The sequence below is a fragment of the Pogona vitticeps genome, chromosome 2 (genome assembly GCF_051106095.1).
Source record: "Pogona vitticeps strain Pit_001003342236 chromosome 2, PviZW2.1, whole genome shotgun sequence".
Lineage (NCBI taxonomy): Eukaryota > Metazoa > Chordata > Lepidosauria > Squamata > Agamidae > Pogona > Pogona vitticeps.
In genome coordinates, this window is record NC_135784.1 from 286,670,941 (window position 1) to 286,689,505 (window position 18,565).

Consider the following 18,565-nt stretch of genomic DNA (forward strand, 5'->3'; position numbering starts at 1 on the left):
TTTGAGCTGAAGGAGTAACATTCTAGAACACAGTGAGTGAATTCAGCAGCGGATAGCAATCAGGCATGTCCAAATAAGTGTATCAGAAACACATCAGACTTGGATTCTTCTTTCTCTTTTAAAAAATAAAACATTTTCATAAAACTATTTACAAGCTTCACAATTTGCTCCACAGAGCATCCATTTCCTACAATGCAGATAACAAAGCTAGGCTCTACAGCATGACATGCTTTCAGATGGAATGATTCAAGGCTGAAAAAGTTCTCACTGAATTTTCATGTCTGACAAGTTCATATTTAAATTCATTCTTGGGACAGAATGGGAAAGTTTTTAGATTAGCTTAGGGGATAAGACACTGGCAATTTTGAGACAATCTGATCCCCAAGATCTTCTTCTCTAAACTCTAAAGTAGCATTCAAGTCCGAGGGCTCCCCACCTGCAACTGTCTTTGGTGAGAGTCAAGACGTGTGCAAAGGGCTTTTGAATCTTGACTCGGAATCAGAGGAAGCAAGAGATGCTCTGGTTGATGCAAATGCTTCTGCCAATGCACTAGCACAGAACCTCTGGAGCGGCTGATCAGTGTGCCTTCAAAGAAAGGTGACTAGGCAATCATCCTCCCTTTTTCTCTATCCTCACTTTTCTACTGCCATACCAAGGAAAGAAGTTGAATCAAAGCTTACAGAAGTTACTTTTTTATACTATAACTCCCAGCATTTGGCAGCCAGCATGGCCACTTCGAATTCCCGGAGTTGTGGTCCAAAAAAAAAAAAAAAAAAAAAAAAACTTTTCAAATGAACTCTAATTTGGGAATAATTAATAATTGTAATCAAGGATTTGGTAAACAAATCTCAGGCTTAAAGGTGCTCCCTTCCCTCTCCTCCTCCTGTGGGAGCACAAGGAGGAAACGCCTGCTTCCTGATTTAAACAAATTGTAGTTTCTAATAGTATCCGTCCAAGGGACCCTCCAGGCATTGTGATCTTTGCTTGTCAAGACATCATAGCTACCTTCTGCATGCTAAGTTGTTAACAGTGATCATAATTTTTCACATGACAATGGGATTTAGAATTCAAGTGATAAAAGGGGGTTCCTATTGAGACATAACATAAAAGAAACCATGAATAGTGTATTCTGCATTTGTTGGGACACTCAGCAACCAGGAGTGATTAGGCAACAAGAATTTCAGTTATGCGCAAACTGGACCCAATGCCAGTTTTGGATCAACTGAAGTATGTTATGTAGTTAGTGTGTACCTAGGAGTATTTTCACATACTGGTTGAAATCCTGTTACATATTTATGCTGGTCAAACTCCAGTAGTGTAAATTTCAGCAGTGAATTGCGGTCAGTTAAGAAGTGAGTGCTTGCTTTTCTCGTCACGTGCCAAGTTGCATGACTTCCACATGACAAGGAAAACAAGTCCTGACTTATTGTTGTTGATATGTGTCTGACTCATGTTGACCTCATGAATGAGCAATCTCCAGAATGTCCTGTCCTCAACAGCTCTGCTCAGCTCTTGCAAACTCAAGCCTTTAGCTTCTTTTAGGGAATACATCCATCTTGCATTTGGTCGTCCTCTTTTCTTGCTGCCTTCAACCTTTCCCAGCATTATTATTATTCTCAGAGAATCCTACCTTCTCATGATGGGCCCAGAGTAGGACAACCTGAGTTTCAACATTTTTGCCTCCAGAGATGGTTCAGAATTGATTTCATCTGACTTCATAGCTAGTAGCAATTTGCTGCTGAAACTTACACTCTTGGAATTAGGCTGATGGTCTTCAAACAGGATTCAGGCCATCGTAGGTTGCCTTAGTTGAAACAATGGGCTGTATGTAAACAGAGTGTTAAGGACCTTGTTTACTTAGTGTAGTTTAGCATGTTGCTGGGGTTATTCTAAGTGGTTGTCCCTGACTTGAGAATATAAAAAGGTCAGTCAAAGACCAATGAAACTCCGGGAACAGTGCAATTAATGCACTTGGATAACACCATGCAAATGGCTCTCGAGTGCACTGAACTCAACACAGATAATTTAAGACATAGGAAATAACCAGATTTCCAGGAGATGCTTTTGTTATCCTAGTGGAGATTGGAAAAGTTACTTTTTGGACTACAATTTCCAGAACTTCCCAGCTATCGTAGCCCATAATTTTTCTTTGGCTCATAAAAGGTATTTTGCAGGGTTTTTTTTAAAAAAAGTAATTTTTATGGACTACAGTTCCTAGAATCCCCTAGCTATCGTGGCTAGCTGGCAGATTTGGCATTATAATCCAAAAGAGTTCAATTGCATGCCCTTATATAATTTTAAAATACACACTCACAGCATCTGCTCATTAGCCAATTGCACGTTTAACAGGGAAGAGATCCAGGCCTCAGTTGGGTAAAGTGCTTCAGTGCGCTCGTGCTCCTCTTTGCTTCTCCTGCACTCTGCACCTTTAATAGCTGGTCCGAAATAGAGTTTTCTGTGGATTATCATCACAAAACTCACCATCAGGCTACTTTATCCCATAATGGAGCAGGAATGTACTTTGGGGCTTCAGAGATATTCCTTCCCAGAGTTCACAAGCTGCAGCAGTTTCTTCAAAGGTCTTCCCTCCGTTTCACAATGATCTGCCTAACAAGAGCAGCTATATCTGGCTTGATGTTTTCTATGGGCTCTTCAGGCTTCCAGAATTTTATAACTTTACCTTCTGGGCTAATGAGGTACTTCCAGAAATTCCATCTAGGCTCTTTTTTGGTTGAATCTGCCAGAAGAACACGAAACATTTTTAGATTTCAAGTAACAGGGGCACCATTCGTAAAGAGATCATCCAAATCATGTTGAGTCAACTTAACTGATGTACTCAAATCATACTGATTCTGCAGAAAGCACACACTGCTAAACTCTTTTCCTCTAAATTAATTAATACGGAACTAGATGCATGCAGTTAAGAGAGATGTGTAATTAATGTGCAAACTTCAATCTTCTGCCAAGACCACTCCTGTGCCTATTTTCTAAATGTTCATCTTCTTATGAAACTTCTACCAGCCTTTTCATCTTTCCTCATTTCTCTAGACCACTGGTTCTTAACCTTTGTTACTCAGATGTTTTTGGACTGCAACTCCCAGAAGCCTTCACCATCAGCTCTGCTGGCTGGGGTTTCTGGGAGTTGCAGTTCAAAAACACCTGAGTAACAAAGGTTAAGAACCACTGTTCTAGACCACACTCTATTTTTGTTTTGCTTTCTTTGTCCCACTCTGATTCTTTTGGCTTGTTTTCTCCCAGTTTCTTAGTCATAGATTCTTCTACCTCCCTATTCCATATAGTAAGGGAGGTAGAAGACCTCCCTATAGTTATCCTTCCTTGCCCCTGTTGAACTAGACAGTTCTCTGGTCTGATCTATCTATATCTTTTTACCTTCCAAGAAGCTCTGACAAAGTTAATCAGGAAGTACATATGACTGTTCTGTCATCTATGTCATTAAGGTTGCGCAACTATTTATTTATTTATTTATTTATTTATTTATTTATTTATTTATTTATTTATTTATTTATTTAATTAATTTTAACCCCGCCCCTCTAGACAATGTCTACTTGGGGCGGCTTACATGGATAAAAACACAAAATTAAGACATATATAAAACCATCAAAGATACAATTATAATTAGTTCCGAATAGCACAGTACCAAGATGGCATGATTCAAAGAGAAAAGAGAAAGAATAAGAATAACTTAATTGACTGGAGGGAAGGCCTGCTTGAATAGCCAAGTTTTTAACTGGCTTTTGAAACTAGTTTGAAAGATACTGGTAGTAATACCAGTATAAAAATCCAGAGTATAATAATAGAGTATAATATAGTATAGTATAATATAATATAATATAATATAATATAATATAATATAATATAATATAATATAATATAATATAATATAATATAATATAATACATACAACAGCATAATATAGTATAATATATTTTACTTAACATATATAATCATTACCTTGGTCCTTTAGTCACAAATATCCATCCAGTTTTAACTCACTTTTCAATTCATAATATAGGGAATGAGACACACTGATTGTTAATGGTTATAATAGAGTAAGTGGGCAACTACACTGACAAATAGTACAGGAACTGCTCTAGGATTGGGACATCAGATTCATAGTATTTTCTGTTAACTATAAAATGTATAAGTCAATGTGAAAGACCTGGACTTTTCCTCTCCTATTCTGTACTTTCCGTCTCCGCTCTCTACTGGTGCTTCTACTTTTTTTGCAAGCAAATGTATTTGCATCATTTCATGTGGTGTGATTGCTTGTGCTGATGCAGAAAAGCAACAGGTGTATGTGTAAGGGTGCTGATGGTTGGCAGAAAGGAGAGAGGGGAAGCAAAGGGGGTACTCATGGGGGTGTCAGATCTTCTCAACTCCTAATCTCCGAACAGTTTATTGGGAGGAAAATGCTTCGTGTTAGAACTGGAATAAAGTTGCACTAAAGTACTTAGGAAGCCAATTAGAAAGACACAGAGAGAAGAAGAAATTGCTAGTCAATACTTTTCTTTAGCTTGTTTAGGTAGCTTCTGCTGTAACTGTGCCTCTGCCCCATCGATTCCTGCAAATCTGGATAGCTACAGCAGAAGTTGCCTTAATAAGCTACATACATGTGCTGACTGGCAATTGCTTCCTCTTTGCCCTCTGACTCCTATTTGATGGCTAAACTGAATTCACCAGGGGAAACCTGATTTCCATGTATAGGAATCATACCAGATCAGTAGATATTTTCACCACTTTGTATTGAGAAGTTCACTTGATAAGTGAAATTCCTGGAAATTTTGCAGTTTTGAGGGAAAAACTAAAAGCTTTACTGCTTATTAATCTGGAAAAAAATAACTGCTGAAATAATGAAGTACTTGCAATATTTATTTGTACTTTTAAAAAATAAAAACAGACATAATCCTATGATATCTACAAGTGATATATGCTAATATACGGCAAGCTGAAGTGGGCTGATTTATTGTGACACATAATGGATTTTGATGCAGGTAGGATGTATATCGATCTGCACAGTCGACACAACTTACAAACTACTAGAAATGTACAAATATTATACTCAACTCACTGGTACCTGCTGCCTTTTTTTTTAATTTTGTAATTTTTCTGGACAACGCTCAAGAGCTAAACAAATCATTAAAAATATTGAGATAAGGATGCAATATTGAGATAAGGAGAAAATACAGTATTTTTGATCCACAATCCCTTGCATGCTCTGGGACACATGTGAGCATTTCCCAACTCACAAAAGCTCCTTTTTAAATTTCACATTTATCTCTGCAGATATGACTCTCTGCAGACATGTAGCCATTTGATAAAAGATGATAATTAGAATTCTGAAAATTCCATAGACTTCACATTAAACCCACAAAGGTACCTGGAGAAATATAATAATAACCCTAGAAATGCAGGGCTGGAAGGGACCCTATGGATTATTAAGTCCAGCCCTTGTCAAGGAGGCACAGTAGGAGGAATTGAACTCACAACTAGAGATGGGGGTATTCATATTAGTATACAAATATCCCCACACAGGTGGCATTAACGAGGGTCCAGCCCCATGGAGCCAGACAGTCCACTCACCCATCCGCCGCAAACGCGGACAACATGATTCTACAAATGGTGCCACAGCGCGCGATCCGCTTGCTACTCCCGGCAGGAGGCAGAAGGACAAGCCTTGCCACAAGGTCGAAGAGTGGCAAGCGGATCGCGCGCTGCGGTGCCATTTGTAGAATTGTGCCAATCACGTTGGTGAGTGGACTGTCTGGCCCCATGGGGCTGGACCCTTGTTAATCACCACCTGTGCGGAGATCTTCGTATTCCTATACAAATGCAAATACCCCCATCTCTACTCACAACCTCTAGCTTCACAGCTAGAGACCTAAACCACTGAGCTATCCAGCAGCTACCCAAATTTTTGCTTGGGGCCTACTCTAAATTAAGGATTCTACGCCTAAGAAATTACAATTCTGCTCTGTAAGATAAAAGGCAGAATTCTGCAATTTGTATTAATGATAGAAATTGTACTATTGCTATAGTGTATCAATTGGTATATAATATTTTTGGTTCATAGGACAGTTTCATAATTATTCCACAGTGTTCACCATTTTCCATAATTAATGTTGCTTTTTCAGTCATAGAAAGGGCCAAAGGAGTCATAGGGGAGTCCTGCTCACTGGTGCGGTTATGTCACCAAGCAAGACAGTAGAGACCAGTGGGGAGCATCCAGAGAGCAAGAAAGGGAGTAGAGACATGGGAGAGAACAGGGAAGACAACAGAGGAATGCCTAGCAAGCAACTAGAGAGAGGTCGGGTGAAGACAGGCATCCAGCAAGCAAGAGAAAGAGAAAAGGTGGGTGAGAGAAGTGAGAAGACAGGAGAGGTTTAATTTACTGTATAAGACATGAAAATTCTTCAGGAACCAAATGTTTAGTGAATCATTTTGCTTAATAGGAAAACAGAGTTCATCTTAACAGTGGTTCAATTTACAACGAACACATGGGGGCCTGCTGTACATAGATCACTGAAGCCCACCCCACAACTTGGAAATTTATTTAGACTCTTTTTTTAACAGGATTTTAGAGGGCGTTGTATTTGTTCTTTTGGAAACTTAGATGCTAGAAACATGTTTCTTTCTAAAATAAAAGCAGAGAATCGGAGGAGGCTGAATTCTGCGTCTGGTCGCCACTCACTTCTTCCCTAAATTTACCACTGCAAAAACTGTGCAAAGCGCAAGGGTAAGGTAAACATGCTTACCTACTAGAAATTTAAAAGCTGGCGATGCTTCCGATCCCAGAATCTTAATTTTGCTGAAAATGGGGAAAGTCACTCCATAATTTGTTTTTGCAAAATAACTGATCTCCTGGCTTGTGCCTGGCTCTGCTTCTCCAAACTGATTGCAGGGGAAGGCCAGGACTGTGAAGTGGGATGGTCCAAACTCTCTATGCAGATCCTGAAGCATGATGTAATTTTTGTCTGTGTGCTGGCAGTGACTAGCCACGTTTACAACCAGAGATGCCTTCAGACAGGAAAATGTGACAATTAGAAAAGAAAGGCTGAGTGGCTGGTCAGACTGAACTTCAGAGAAATCCATTAATACCAGTAATCCCCAACTGTTTAAAATCAGTTGCCTTTCCCCTTTGCTAACAATCCTAGGAATGATACAGAAACCATCTGGGCAATTTAGAGAAAGTGAAGTGATTTTATTTCAAGGGCAGTGTTATTATCAAGATGAAGAATTCTGCAACTATTCATAGCAGCATATGCATAGTTTTGAAAAAATAATGGCTTTTGAGCAAATAGTCAAGTATTTATGTTTCCCAATAGGCAACCATGTTACCATGCTGATATTTCCAGTTTCTGCAATGAAACGCAGAGTTAGTTGAAAGAATTATAAAAAAACAGGCCTGTTGGATTAAACCCTTCCTTGCCAACAGCTGGATGGCTCTGCAGTTTGCAAAACTTAAATACGGCAGATCTGAAGGCGATTCCCTTCTCCTCATACTAGATGCTTAGCACAGGACTGGGGAACCTGTGGGCCCTCCTAAGGTTGTTGAATTCCGGTTCCCATCAGACCAATTTTACCTGGCCCATGAGGAAGTGTGATTTGAACTGCAGATCCTCAATATCTGGAAAAGCCAGTTTCTAACACTAATATCTGGTTTTCAGAGGGATACAGCTACCAAGAACATCTGCACCTTCTCTGTTTATATTGTGAGGTATTATGAGATTGTCAAACATCGGAAGTTTAGTATTCCAGCATTCACCCCAAGTCTCCCCCAAAATTTTATTTTAAAGTCTTTTATTGATGCTACACAAATGCTGCCACTCCTTCCCCTGCAAAAAAGCCATAACATGGCTTCGTTACGTATGAAAAACACAAGCATTGCATGCAAGTTCAAGGACAAAAGATGCCACTTACTTTGCCTCTGTACTTCTCCAAAGAAACCGACCTCCCTTTCGCATCCTTCACTTCAAAGGAATAAAAGTCTCTGACTTTGGGCTTTAAGAACTTAAGCTGCAGGAGACCCAGCAGGGCTGTGAATAATACCATAGAAAAGAAAATGATTAGGACCCGGCTTTTCGGCTTTGAGGTTTTTAAAGAATATGGAGGCAGAGGCAGAGACGGCTCCATTTTGAGGAATTTAAGGGGAAGTCTCAACAGGCCTGGAATCTGAGGAGGAGCTGAAACACAAAACCTACACAGAAACCAGGAAGGGAGGGTGAAGGGATTGGCTGGCTGGCTTGTCTTTTCTGCCTCCCCCCACCAGAAGTTGCTGAACTTTTTCAGCACAGAAAATCTACTGTACGACTGCTGTTCATATCCCAAGACCAGCAGGAAATATTAGTATGGTTTTTCAGAATACATATTGAACTGATTTGGTGCATCCATTGTTTGATGCTTCTATTAATGGTAAGCTATCGGATAATAAAATAAATACTGAAATCAATAGCCCAGGGGCTGCCAGAAGGAAGTTCTGGACCTACTGGTGGATTTTAGCTGCTCTGCAGCTGATTAAGGATTACTTTTGACTTCAATTATGGTGCTGAAATGAAGAGTGCTTGGTATAATTAGGAGTGGGTTTTTGTGTAGAAGAACCACGGGCTTTGTTCAGTCTCTGTACTCTTGGGGTCAAATATCTATAATTCAAACAGAAGTTCAGGTGTCTGACTTAAGAGCCAGAGATTGGGAGTTTGATTGATTCCCTTGACAGGGGCTGGACTCAATGATCCATAGGGTCCCTTTAAGCTTTGCAGTTCTAAGGTTGCTGTTGTTTAGTCGTTTAGTCGTGTCCGACTCTTCGTGACCCCATGGACCAGAGCATGCCAGGCCCTCCTGTCTTCCACTGCCTCCTGGAGATGGGTCAAATTCATGTTGGTCGCTTCGATGACACTGTCCAACCATCTCATCCTCTGTCGTCCCCTTCTCCTCCTGCCTTCACACTTTCCTAACATCAGCATCTTTTCCAAGGAGTCTTCTCTTCTCATGAGATGGCCGAGGTATTGGAGCCTCAGCTTCAGGATCGGTCCTTCCAGTGAGCACTCAGGGTTGATTTCCTTTAGAATGGATAGATTTGTTCTCCTTGCAGTCCAGGAGACTCTCAAGAGCCTCATCCAGCAATACAATTCAAGAGCATCAATTCTTCGGCAGTCAGCTTTCTTTATGCTCCAGCTCTCACTTCCGTACATCACTACAGGAAAAACCATAGCTTTGACAATACGGACTTTTGTTGGCAAGGTGATGTCTCTGCTTTTTAAGATGCTGTCGAGGTTTGTCATCGCTTTGCTCCCAAGAAGCAGGCGTCTTTTAATTTCGTGGCTGCTGTCACCATCTGCAGTGATAATGAAGTCCAAGAAAGTGAAGTGTCACTGCCTCCATATCTTCCCCTTCTATTTGCCGGGAGGTGATGGGACCAGTGGCCATGATCTTAGTTTTTTTGATGTTGGGCTTCAGGCCGTTTTTTGGATTCTCCTCTTTCACCCTCATTACAATGTTCCTTAATTACTCCTCACTTTCTGCCATCAGAGTGGTATCATCTGCATATTGGAAATTGTTGATATTTCTTCCGGCAATCTTAATTCCAGTTTGGGATTCCTCCAGTCCAGCCTTCCACGTGGTGTATTCTGCATATAAGTTAAATAAGCAGGGGGACAATATACAGCCTTGTCGTACTCCTTTCCCAATTTTTAACCAATCAGTTGTTCCATATCCAGTTATAACTATTGCTTCCTGTCCCACATATAGATTTCTCAGGAGATAGATAAGGTGGTGAGGCACTCCCGTTTCTTTAAGGACTTGCCATAGCTTGCTGTGGTCCACAGCATAATCAATGAAGCAGAAGTAGATGTTTTTCTGGAACTCTCTGGCTTTCTCCATAATCCAGCGCATGTTAGCAATTTGGTCTCTAGTTCCTCTGCGCCTTCGAAATCCAGCTTGTACTTCTAGGAGTTCTCCGTCCACATACTGCTGAAGCCTAACTTGTAGGATTTTGAGCATAACCTTGCTAGCGTGGGAAATGAGTGCAATTGTACAGTAGTTGGAGCATTCTTTGGCACTGCCCTTCTTTGGGATTGGGATGTAGACTGATCTTTTCCAGTCCTCTGGCCACTGTGAGTTTTCCAAACTTGCTGGCATATTGAATGTAGCACTTTAACAGCGTCATCTTTTAAGATTTTAAATAGTTCCACTGGAATGTCATCACCTCCACTGGCCTTGTTGTTAGCCAGGCTTTCTAAGGCCCACTTGACTTCACTCTCCAGGATGTCTGGCTCAAGGTCAGCCACCACACTATCTGGATTCTCCAGGATATCCAAATCTTTCTGGTATAATTCCTCTGTGTATTCTTGCCACCTCTTCTTGATGTTTTCTCCTTCTGTGAGGTCCCTACCATTTTTGTCTTTTATTATGTTCATCTTTGCACAAAATGTTCCTTTAATATCTCCAATTTTCTGGAACAGAGCTCTTATTTTTCCTTTTCTGCTATTTTCCTCTATTACTTTGCAGTGTTCATTTAAGAAGGCCGTCTTGTCTCTCCTTGCTATTCTTTGGAAGTCTGCATTCAATTTTCTGTAACTTTCCCTATCTCCCTTGCATTTTGTTTCCCTTCTCTTCTCTGCTATTTGTAAGGCCTTGTTGGACAGCCACTTTGCTTTCTTGCATTTCCTTTTCTTTGGGATGGTTTTTGTTGCTGCCTCCTGTACAATGCACCTGCAAAGAGTATCCTGAGTCACCAGGCTAAGTACTGTAATTGCAAATTGTTCCCATTTTGAAAGATGAAATCAATGAGATGTACGTATGTCCATAAAAACTGTTCATATTGGTTTCGCTGTGACCTAAGCACAGCTAATTTAACAGTTCTGTAAATGTCTACTGTGAAGCAAATTGCATTCTTCATCTTGCTTTAGTGTACACAACATTGCAACCTTTGTGCAAATCCTACCTGGAATGCATTCTTTATTAAAGCCACATTTTGATCACACAAAACAAAACAAACAAAGGAACACAAACATTCTGTAATTGGTTGCATTTGTTTAACACATATATTGTTTAACACTGAACTTTTAAATCTATCAAGCAAAAAACATATCTCTTGTTATTTGGTGCTGTTTTTGTGCAAAACAGACTCCAGGCAAGACCTCCTATTCACAGTTCAAAAGCTACATTGTGAAGAAGCTGGTGTTCCAAACTCCAGTTGCAAGTAGCCCAATTTCCACGAGATGGCAGCAGGCATTCACTAGGAATCAACCAGAGCAAAGTTTTTCAGAATGGCCTTCTGCTGAGCTTTCCATCACAGATGACGGGTTTAATCGAACTGAGCCCATTGGGAAGCTCACAACAATTCCAGGTCAGTGAACTATAGTGGACAATGCTTAGAAAGTGAAAGAGTTCTGGTAATCATCATTACTCCATTACATTAGCTCAGCACTTCCAACCTGGAACATTCAGGGCTGGCTCTACCATTATGCAATGTGAGACAATTGCTTCATGCAGTCATTACTAGGGTGGGTGTGGTATCAGCAGTGGCAGGGTTCCTAGTCATTTGTTGTTTGCCCAAGCTGTTCCCTACTGTTAGAGGCTGTGCCTATAAGTGTTCTATAGCAGTGGTCCCCAACCTTGGGCCTCCAGATGTTCTTGGACTACAACTCCCAGAAGCCTTCACCACCACCTCTGTTGGCCAGGATTTCTGGGAGTTGATGTCCAAGAACATCTGGAGGCTCAAGGTTGGGGACCACTGTTCTATAGCCTGCCTTGCACCTCCTGAAATACCTGGCTGTCTTCTAATGTGGCAATGGCTGCTGTCCCATTACAGTGGGGTCTTGACTTGAGAACTTAATCCGTATTGGAAGGTGGTTCTCAAGTCAAAAAGTTCTCAGGTCAAATCTGCATTTCCCATAGGAATGCATTGAAAACCATTTGATCCGTATCTGCTCTTTTCCGTCCATAGAAACTAATGGGAAGCTGCTATTCTGCCTTCGACCACTAGAGGGGGATATTTTGTTTCTTTTTTTTCTTAGGTCAAGAAAGGTTCAGGGAAGGCAGGGAATATACAGTCCAGGCAGTACAGTACCAGGCAGTCTGAAGACTGTCTCCCAATCCACTCTCTAAACGCTGGGAGGAGTGAGGAAGCAGACAGGCACCCTTTTCACTGGCCAACAGTTAACTGAAAGTTCACATTTTGCACTTTCCCTGCCTCCCACGTGGTTTTTTTTTCAGTTCTTAACTCAAATCTAAGTATGTAAGTCAAGTCAATATTTTCCTATGAGAGTGGTTCTTAAGTCAAAATGTTCTTAACTCGAGCCATTCTTAAGTCAAGACCCCACTGTACTAGTACAAGGCTGAACCATTTATCCTTTTGCCTTCTCTACCTCGAATGGGGAAGCATCCTGTGTTTTGTCTCAGGCAGCAAACTCTCTTAAGCGGGTCCTGTTTATGTAGGATAAAAGTAATTCAAGTTGAGTCAGTTTTTGGACTTAATAAACCAAGTTCTTTACCACTTGCCTAGCATTTTCCTTCCTAGCCTTCCACCTGTGTCTTGTAACTTGGCATAAACATGTGTAACAAGTATTAGAAGGGCTTTGCTTATTGATTTGCACCAGGAAAGCTTGTTATATGTTAATGTTCTGGTGCTCCTTAAAATGCTAGGATCTATGTTTGAGCACTTTCCTGTGGTACTTGAAAGTCTCAGCAATAGGATCATAGCATTGCGTTTAAGAGCAGAATGTTAAGCTGTAGTTCAGTTTAGACTGAAAGCCAAGGGGTTTAAGATCCAAAGGCTGTAACTTGTGAAGTAATATATTTACAACTGTGATGAAGATTTTATGCGTAGTGCGCAGGAACAGGTGAAAAGGTAAAGGTAAAGGTTCCCCTTGACAATTTTTGTCCAGTCGTGTCCGACTCTAGGGGGCGGTGCTCATCCCCGTTTCCAACCCATAGAGCCAGCGTTTTGTCCGAAGACAATCTTCCGTAGTCACATGGCCAGTGCGACTTAGACACGGAACGCTGTTACCTTTCCACTGAGGTGGTCCCTATTTATCTACTCGCATTTGCATGCTTTCGAATCGCTAGGTTGGCGGGAGCTGGGACAAGTGACGGGCACTCATTCCGTCGCGTGGATTTGATCTTACGACTGCTTGGTCTTCTGACCCTGCAGCACAGGCTTCTGCGGTTTAGCCCACAGCGCCACAACGTCCCTTACAGCGCCACCACGTCCCGGAACAGGACCTGCCACAAAATGGTCAGAGACCCAGCCAGCTTGCCATGCCCGTGCCCAGGATGTTCCATCCCATTTGCCCTTTCCCTACGTTTTCTGTGCCCCTCTCAACAGAGAGTCAGCCTTGTGTAGCTGCTGAGCCTTTTCTTGGTTATTAGAGTTCTCTTAATCCTTCAGAAAGCCTCTGAGCAGCCCAGACTTTTGCCAGTACCACTCTCTTATATGTGAATAAGCCTGTTTTGGCTTCTAAAAGATCAATACTTGGGGGAAAAAAAGCTGGCTAAAATTTATTCTGTGTGGGTGTGCGTGTAGAAACAGTTACAGATTATATGTAAATAACTACCTTTCAGTGTCTTTCGTCTTTCAGTGTCTTCCAAGATATTTCTTGAAACTGCTGTCAGTGAACCCGTAGCGTTTACTAATACCACTGATTTGCATGGAAGCAGCCAAAGAAAGAAACAGGTATGTAACAAAATACTCCTGGCAGTATTAACAATGATAATAATTGTGTGCTGTCAAGTTGATTTTGACTTATGGTGACCCTTTGCAGGGTTTTCCAGGAAGAGAATACTCAGAAGTGGTTTACCATTCCCTTCTTCTGGAAGTGCCCTGGGACTGTGTCGCTTGCTCAAGGCCACATAGGCTGGCTCCTCTCACTGTAGGGACAGTGAAGAATTGAACGCGCAGCCGGTGGCTCTGCAGACAGATACCTAAACTACTGAGCTTTCTAGCCAGCATGGCGGTATTGAACATGTTCTCAAATCATTTTCCTGATAATGGATTCTCAATCAAATCTCTGAGAAAGCTGCAGAGCGAATTCTGGTTGCTTCTGCAAAAAGGAACAGTTAGAAAACATTCTGTGAGACTAAAGTGTATCTTTGAAGAAGTACCTCTTGTTGCATGGGTTTTATGTTACTATCATATACAACAATAGCCCGTCTTGTGTATGATAGTGTCACTCATCCCTGTTCAGTAGCAAGCTGAACAGGGAGCTGATTTCTTTCTTTCTTTCTTTCTTTCTTTCTTTCTTTCTTTCTTTCTTTCTTTCTTTCTTTCTTTCTTTCTTTCTTTCTTTTCTTTTCTTTTCTTTTCTTTTCTTTTCTTTCTTTCTTTCTTTCTTTCTTTCTTTCTTTCTTTCTTTCTTTCTTTTTTTTCTTTTCTTTTCTTTTCTTTCTTTCTTTCTTTCTTTCTTTCTTTCTTTCTTTCTTTCTTTCTTTCTTTCTTTCTTTCTTTCTTTCTTTCTTTCACTGGAATATGGTTTCTGGGTGATCAGCCATCAATCAGCACATTGTTGTAACAGTAGAAGGCTGAGCAGCTTATGTCTCTCGAAATAATGTGGACTTCAACTCCCATACATCTTACCTTTGATTATAATGTATAGGGCTTATGGGAGTTGCAGTCCAACAATATCTGGAGAACCACAAATTGCCCACCACTGTAGTGTAGGGCTACCAACATCAGATTACTTACGGAAATGCTAGAGATTGAACCTCGGATCTTTTGTATGCAAACAATGTACTCAACTACAGAGCTATTTCTCCCGTATCATCATCATCATCATCATCATCATCATCATCATCATCATCATCATCATCATCATCTGCAATCAAGTCCATTCTGACTTATGGCAACCCTTTTCAGGGTTTTCTAGGTAGAGAATATCCAGAAGCAGTGTCCCATTCCCTTCTTCTAGTGGCGTCCTGGAACTCTGCAGCTTGCTCAAGGCCACAAAGGCTGGCTCTACACACTGGAGGTACAGTGGGGAATCAAACTCCCAGCCTCTGGCTTTGCAACTAGAAACCTAAACCACCGAGCTTATCTAGCTAGCGAATTTCTCCCCTAGATGCACAGAAAAGATGGGTTCAGTTTTCTGATGTATTTCTTTCTCAACGATAATTCCGTGTCCACTTTCTTATAGAAACATCTCCACCAGATGCTAATAGCTGAAGCAAAAAAGCATGACACTTCTGAAAAAGGTAGCATCACAATTTGTGAAAGACCCAAGTGCCAATGGAAAGGTATGTCACATGGGTCCAGTTAATGTTACTGGTACAGTACACACACACACAAACACAAAGGCATTTCATCTGGTGGTAAGAACAACTGCTTAAAGGATTGGCTTTTGGGCCAGACATTCCCAGCCTTGGAAGAATCAGGCCCAAAGCCAGATGTTATTGGGCTGAAACCCAGAGATCATGATCAGATGTTGGTGATCATGGGCCCAGGTTGGAGAAGCATTCCTTTGTCCCACATCAGATCCACCAAAAAAACAAAAAAACCCAAAAAAACAGAACAAAAAAAAAGATGACACTGTAACTGGCCATTTTGTTTGATCTTGATGATGGGAGCAGTGCTTGGAAAATTCCCAGTGTACACGCTGGTTTGGAGATTCTGGGACTTGTAGTTTAATGACCTTTCCAGGCCCTGATACAAATTATAGTCCAGCATATCTGGAAGGGACCATGTTGTAGACAGGTATTCCACACAATCATTTCTTCTAACCCAACAAAGCCACAGCAACTGTACAGTATTTTCTTCCCCTAAAGAAATAGTGGGCTCTGAGTCATTGCCTTTTATCAGCAAAGTATCCACCACAAGTGCTATTTGCTCCTACTTGTTTTTTTAGCTGTCCTTTTATTTCGTTTCAATATGGTCATTTTCACCACATACCCATCAGATATGAGCAAGGTAGGAGTGACGTGGAAAGCCATTTCCTGAGGTTTATCATTTAGGTTTTCTCATCTCTTTGATGAGAACTCAAACCAGCATCATTGTCTGTTAAACAAAGGGTTTACAGGTTCACTTGGGTTTTTGAGGTTAGTGAACATACTTGAGAAATGTGTCAAGAAGATGAGATAATTTGACAGATACGAAAAGTGTCTGAAAAGAGAAGCAAGCTTTCAAGCACTTGCTCGTGACACTGTAAAAATACAAGGCAAAGGATGAGTTTCCTTTCTGTAAGGTACACTTAGTGTTAAGGGAGGAGAGGAGAAAGGAAAGTTTAGAGAAATTCAAATCCAATTACATTTCAGAGCCAGATTTTTTATTTCTTTTGAATTAACAGTTAAACTTTGGCATATACCAGATACAGACAACTTCCTCATACCTGGTGGGAATCTGTCCCCAAATCCTGTGAGAGTCCCTACTGTGCTGCCAGCAATGAATTTACCTCTGAAAAATCGGTGGTGTTGGAAGGGAAAAAAAGGGTATTTTTCCATTCAAACAAGGTGTGTGTTCTCTGCACACCCTGTTTGCAAGTACTGTAGATTTATCTATCTGTGAGGGCTTGTTTATGCAGAAATAGCCATGTTTTAGGTGAATCATCCTGTAAACATTATGGAATGTGTGTGTGGAGGGATAATATAATCCAGAAGACCAGTTGCTGGCCTATTGCTAAGCAGGGCCCCAGGACTACATTTACATACAAGAATTGCAGCACACAACTCACTGGAGGAGTCTCTGGCCAGCACTGGGGAATTGGATCCGGTGCATTAAGAGGCTTGATTGCTCCTCCTTTCAGCAACTGCTGAAGGTTCAGGGTATTCAGTAATTTCTGCTTCTCTTATGAAATATATGGGAAACACAGTACATTAGGCCACAAGCTCATGCTCATTAGGCTGGCCCAACTATTAGGGATAGTGGATCAGTTACTTTTAAGTCATCACCCATAGTAGTGAATTAGAATTAGGGCCAGTAGTTAAATGAATGTTGCTGGCATAACTAAGTGTGTTGGAGCCCTTAGAGTTTAACCCCTCATGTCTCCTGGGAGAGTGGCTCGCCAAGACTACATGTACAAACCGAGGGGGTTACATATTCTGCTACCTGTATGGCCTATGGCAAAATTCAAAGTCCCAGTGCACCACCAGAATGAGGTACCACTTAAAACACTTCTGAGTGCTTTATACCTAGAAAACCTTGGGAGGATGACCTTCTGTGAGCTTGCCCATGCTGTTAGATGATTAGGAGAGGCCTTTCTCTCAGTCCCACCAGCCTCACAGGCATGCTTGGTGGGGCCATGGGAGAGGGCCTTCTCTGTCATTGCTCCCAGACTCTGGAACTCCCCCCCCTGCGGGAAGCTAGGCTGGCCCCATCTTTGTTGTCCTTCCGCAAGAAGGCAAAGACCTTTCTCTTAAGGCAGGCTTTTCCTTTGCCTGGTGGTCTGAGAGGTTTTTTTTCAATGGGCTGTTGTGCTCTATTAAAACTGCTGTTTTAAATGTGTTTTACTATTGGGACATGGTGGCGCTGCAAGGGACATGGTGGCGCTGCGGGCTAAACTGCAGAAGCCTGTGCTGCAGGGTCAAAAGACCAAGCAGTTGCAAGATCGAATCCACGCGACGGAGTGAGTGCCCGTCGCTTGTCCCAGCTCCCGCCAACCTAGCGGTTCGAAAGCATGCAAATGCAAGTAGATAAATAGGGACCACCTAGGTGGGAAGGTAACAGCGTTCCGTGTCTAAGTCGCACTGGCCATGTGACCACGGAAGATTGTCTTCGGACAAAACATTGGCTCTGTGGTTTGGAAACGGGGATGAGCACCGCCCCCTAGAGTCGAACACGACTGGACAAAAATTATCAAGGGGAACCTTTACCTTTACTTACCATTTTTAATAAAACATTCTGTCTAAGAAAAGTTGTTATTCAAATCTAACAAATGAATACTCTGAACTCTTCTCTCACAGGTTGCAAGGAGGGAAGCAGAGGAGAACGTGATCCTCAGAGCATTTCATCTCATGCTAAAGACAGTCAGTCAATGGAGCTGGAGGTCAGGTTTCATGTCACAGGTTTACGTGATGACTATTGTAAGTTTCTCCTTCATTTCCTAAAGCGTTATATGAGAAAGTGGAAACTTCTAACTTGAATGTATCAAGGAAGGCACAATTAAAGTGGGTTGAATGGACAGATAAATAGGATGGGCATAAATTCTCAATCAGAATTTGAAAACTTACTTTTAAAAAAACCCCTATACATCCCAGAATACCCAGCCAGTGTGACTGCTGGGAGGTTCTGGGAGATATAATCCAAAAAATAGTGTTTTCAGCTGCCATTCTGGATGATGCTATTATGTACCATCAAGCTGCTTCACACTTATTACGGCCTTATGAATAAAAGACCTCCAAAATGTCTTGTCCTCAACAGCTCTGCTCAGGTCTGGTAAACGCAAGGCTGCAGCTTCCTTTATGGTATGAATCTATCTCATCTAGGGTCTTCATTCTGGATACGTCATTGAAAAAAATCACCATATTACAGAATCACAGATTTCATATTTTGCAATTAGAATAAATTATGCAAACTAGGGGCATTCATAGAATTATTTATAACTATATAAATGCCACGTTGGGT

General features: G+C 41.4%; 2 protein-coding genes across 4 annotated transcripts in view; one reads left to right on the forward strand and one right to left on the reverse strand.

Moving 5' to 3' along the window:
* CDC20B (cell division cycle 20B) overlaps positions 1-18,565 on the forward strand; it is a 49,013-nt gene that overhangs the window by 4,050 nt on the left and 26,398 nt on the right. For both annotated transcript variants that reach the window (XM_078384432.1, XM_072992764.2), the window contains exons 2-5: positions 11,140-11,362; positions 13,596-13,690; positions 15,147-15,246; positions 17,905-18,024. In XM_078384432.1, the coding sequence (XP_078240558.1) occupies positions 11,140-11,362; positions 13,596-13,690; positions 15,147-15,246; positions 17,905-18,024 (538 nt within the window). The remainder of the gene's footprint in view (positions 1-11,139; positions 11,363-13,595; positions 13,691-15,146; positions 15,247-17,904; positions 18,025-18,565) is intronic.
* GPX8 (glutathione peroxidase 8 (putative)) lies at positions 100-11,143 on the reverse strand. 2 transcript variants are annotated; one of them, XM_020805571.3, is made up of 3 exons: positions 7,939-11,143; positions 6,778-7,035; positions 100-2,737 (listed from the first exon to the last, which is right to left on the reverse strand). In XM_020805571.3, the coding sequence occupies exons 1-3, from the start codon at positions 8,149-8,151 to the stop codon at positions 2,669-2,671; spliced, it is 540 nt and encodes a 179-aa protein (XP_020661230.3). In that variant the 5' UTR covers positions 8,152-11,143; the 3' UTR covers positions 100-2,668. The 2 variants fall into 2 exon arrangements, with proteins under 2 accessions (XP_020661230.3, XP_020661229.3); XM_020805570.3 differs by having other exon boundaries at positions 6,774-7,035.

Coding starts and splice junctions, on each gene's coding strand:
- GPX8 (XM_020805570.3), bottom strand. CDS start 8,151: ATGGAGCCGTCTCTGCCTCTGCCTCCATATTCTTTAAAAACCTCAAAG. Junction 7,036..7,938: donor TGGAGAAGTACAGAGGCAAA/GTAAGTGGCATC, acceptor TCCTGTCTGAAG/GCATCTCTGGTTGTAAACGT. Junction 2,738..6,773: donor AGCTTTTAAATTTCTAGTAG/GTAAGCATGTTT, acceptor TTCTTCTGGCAG/ATTCAACCAAAAAAGAGCCT.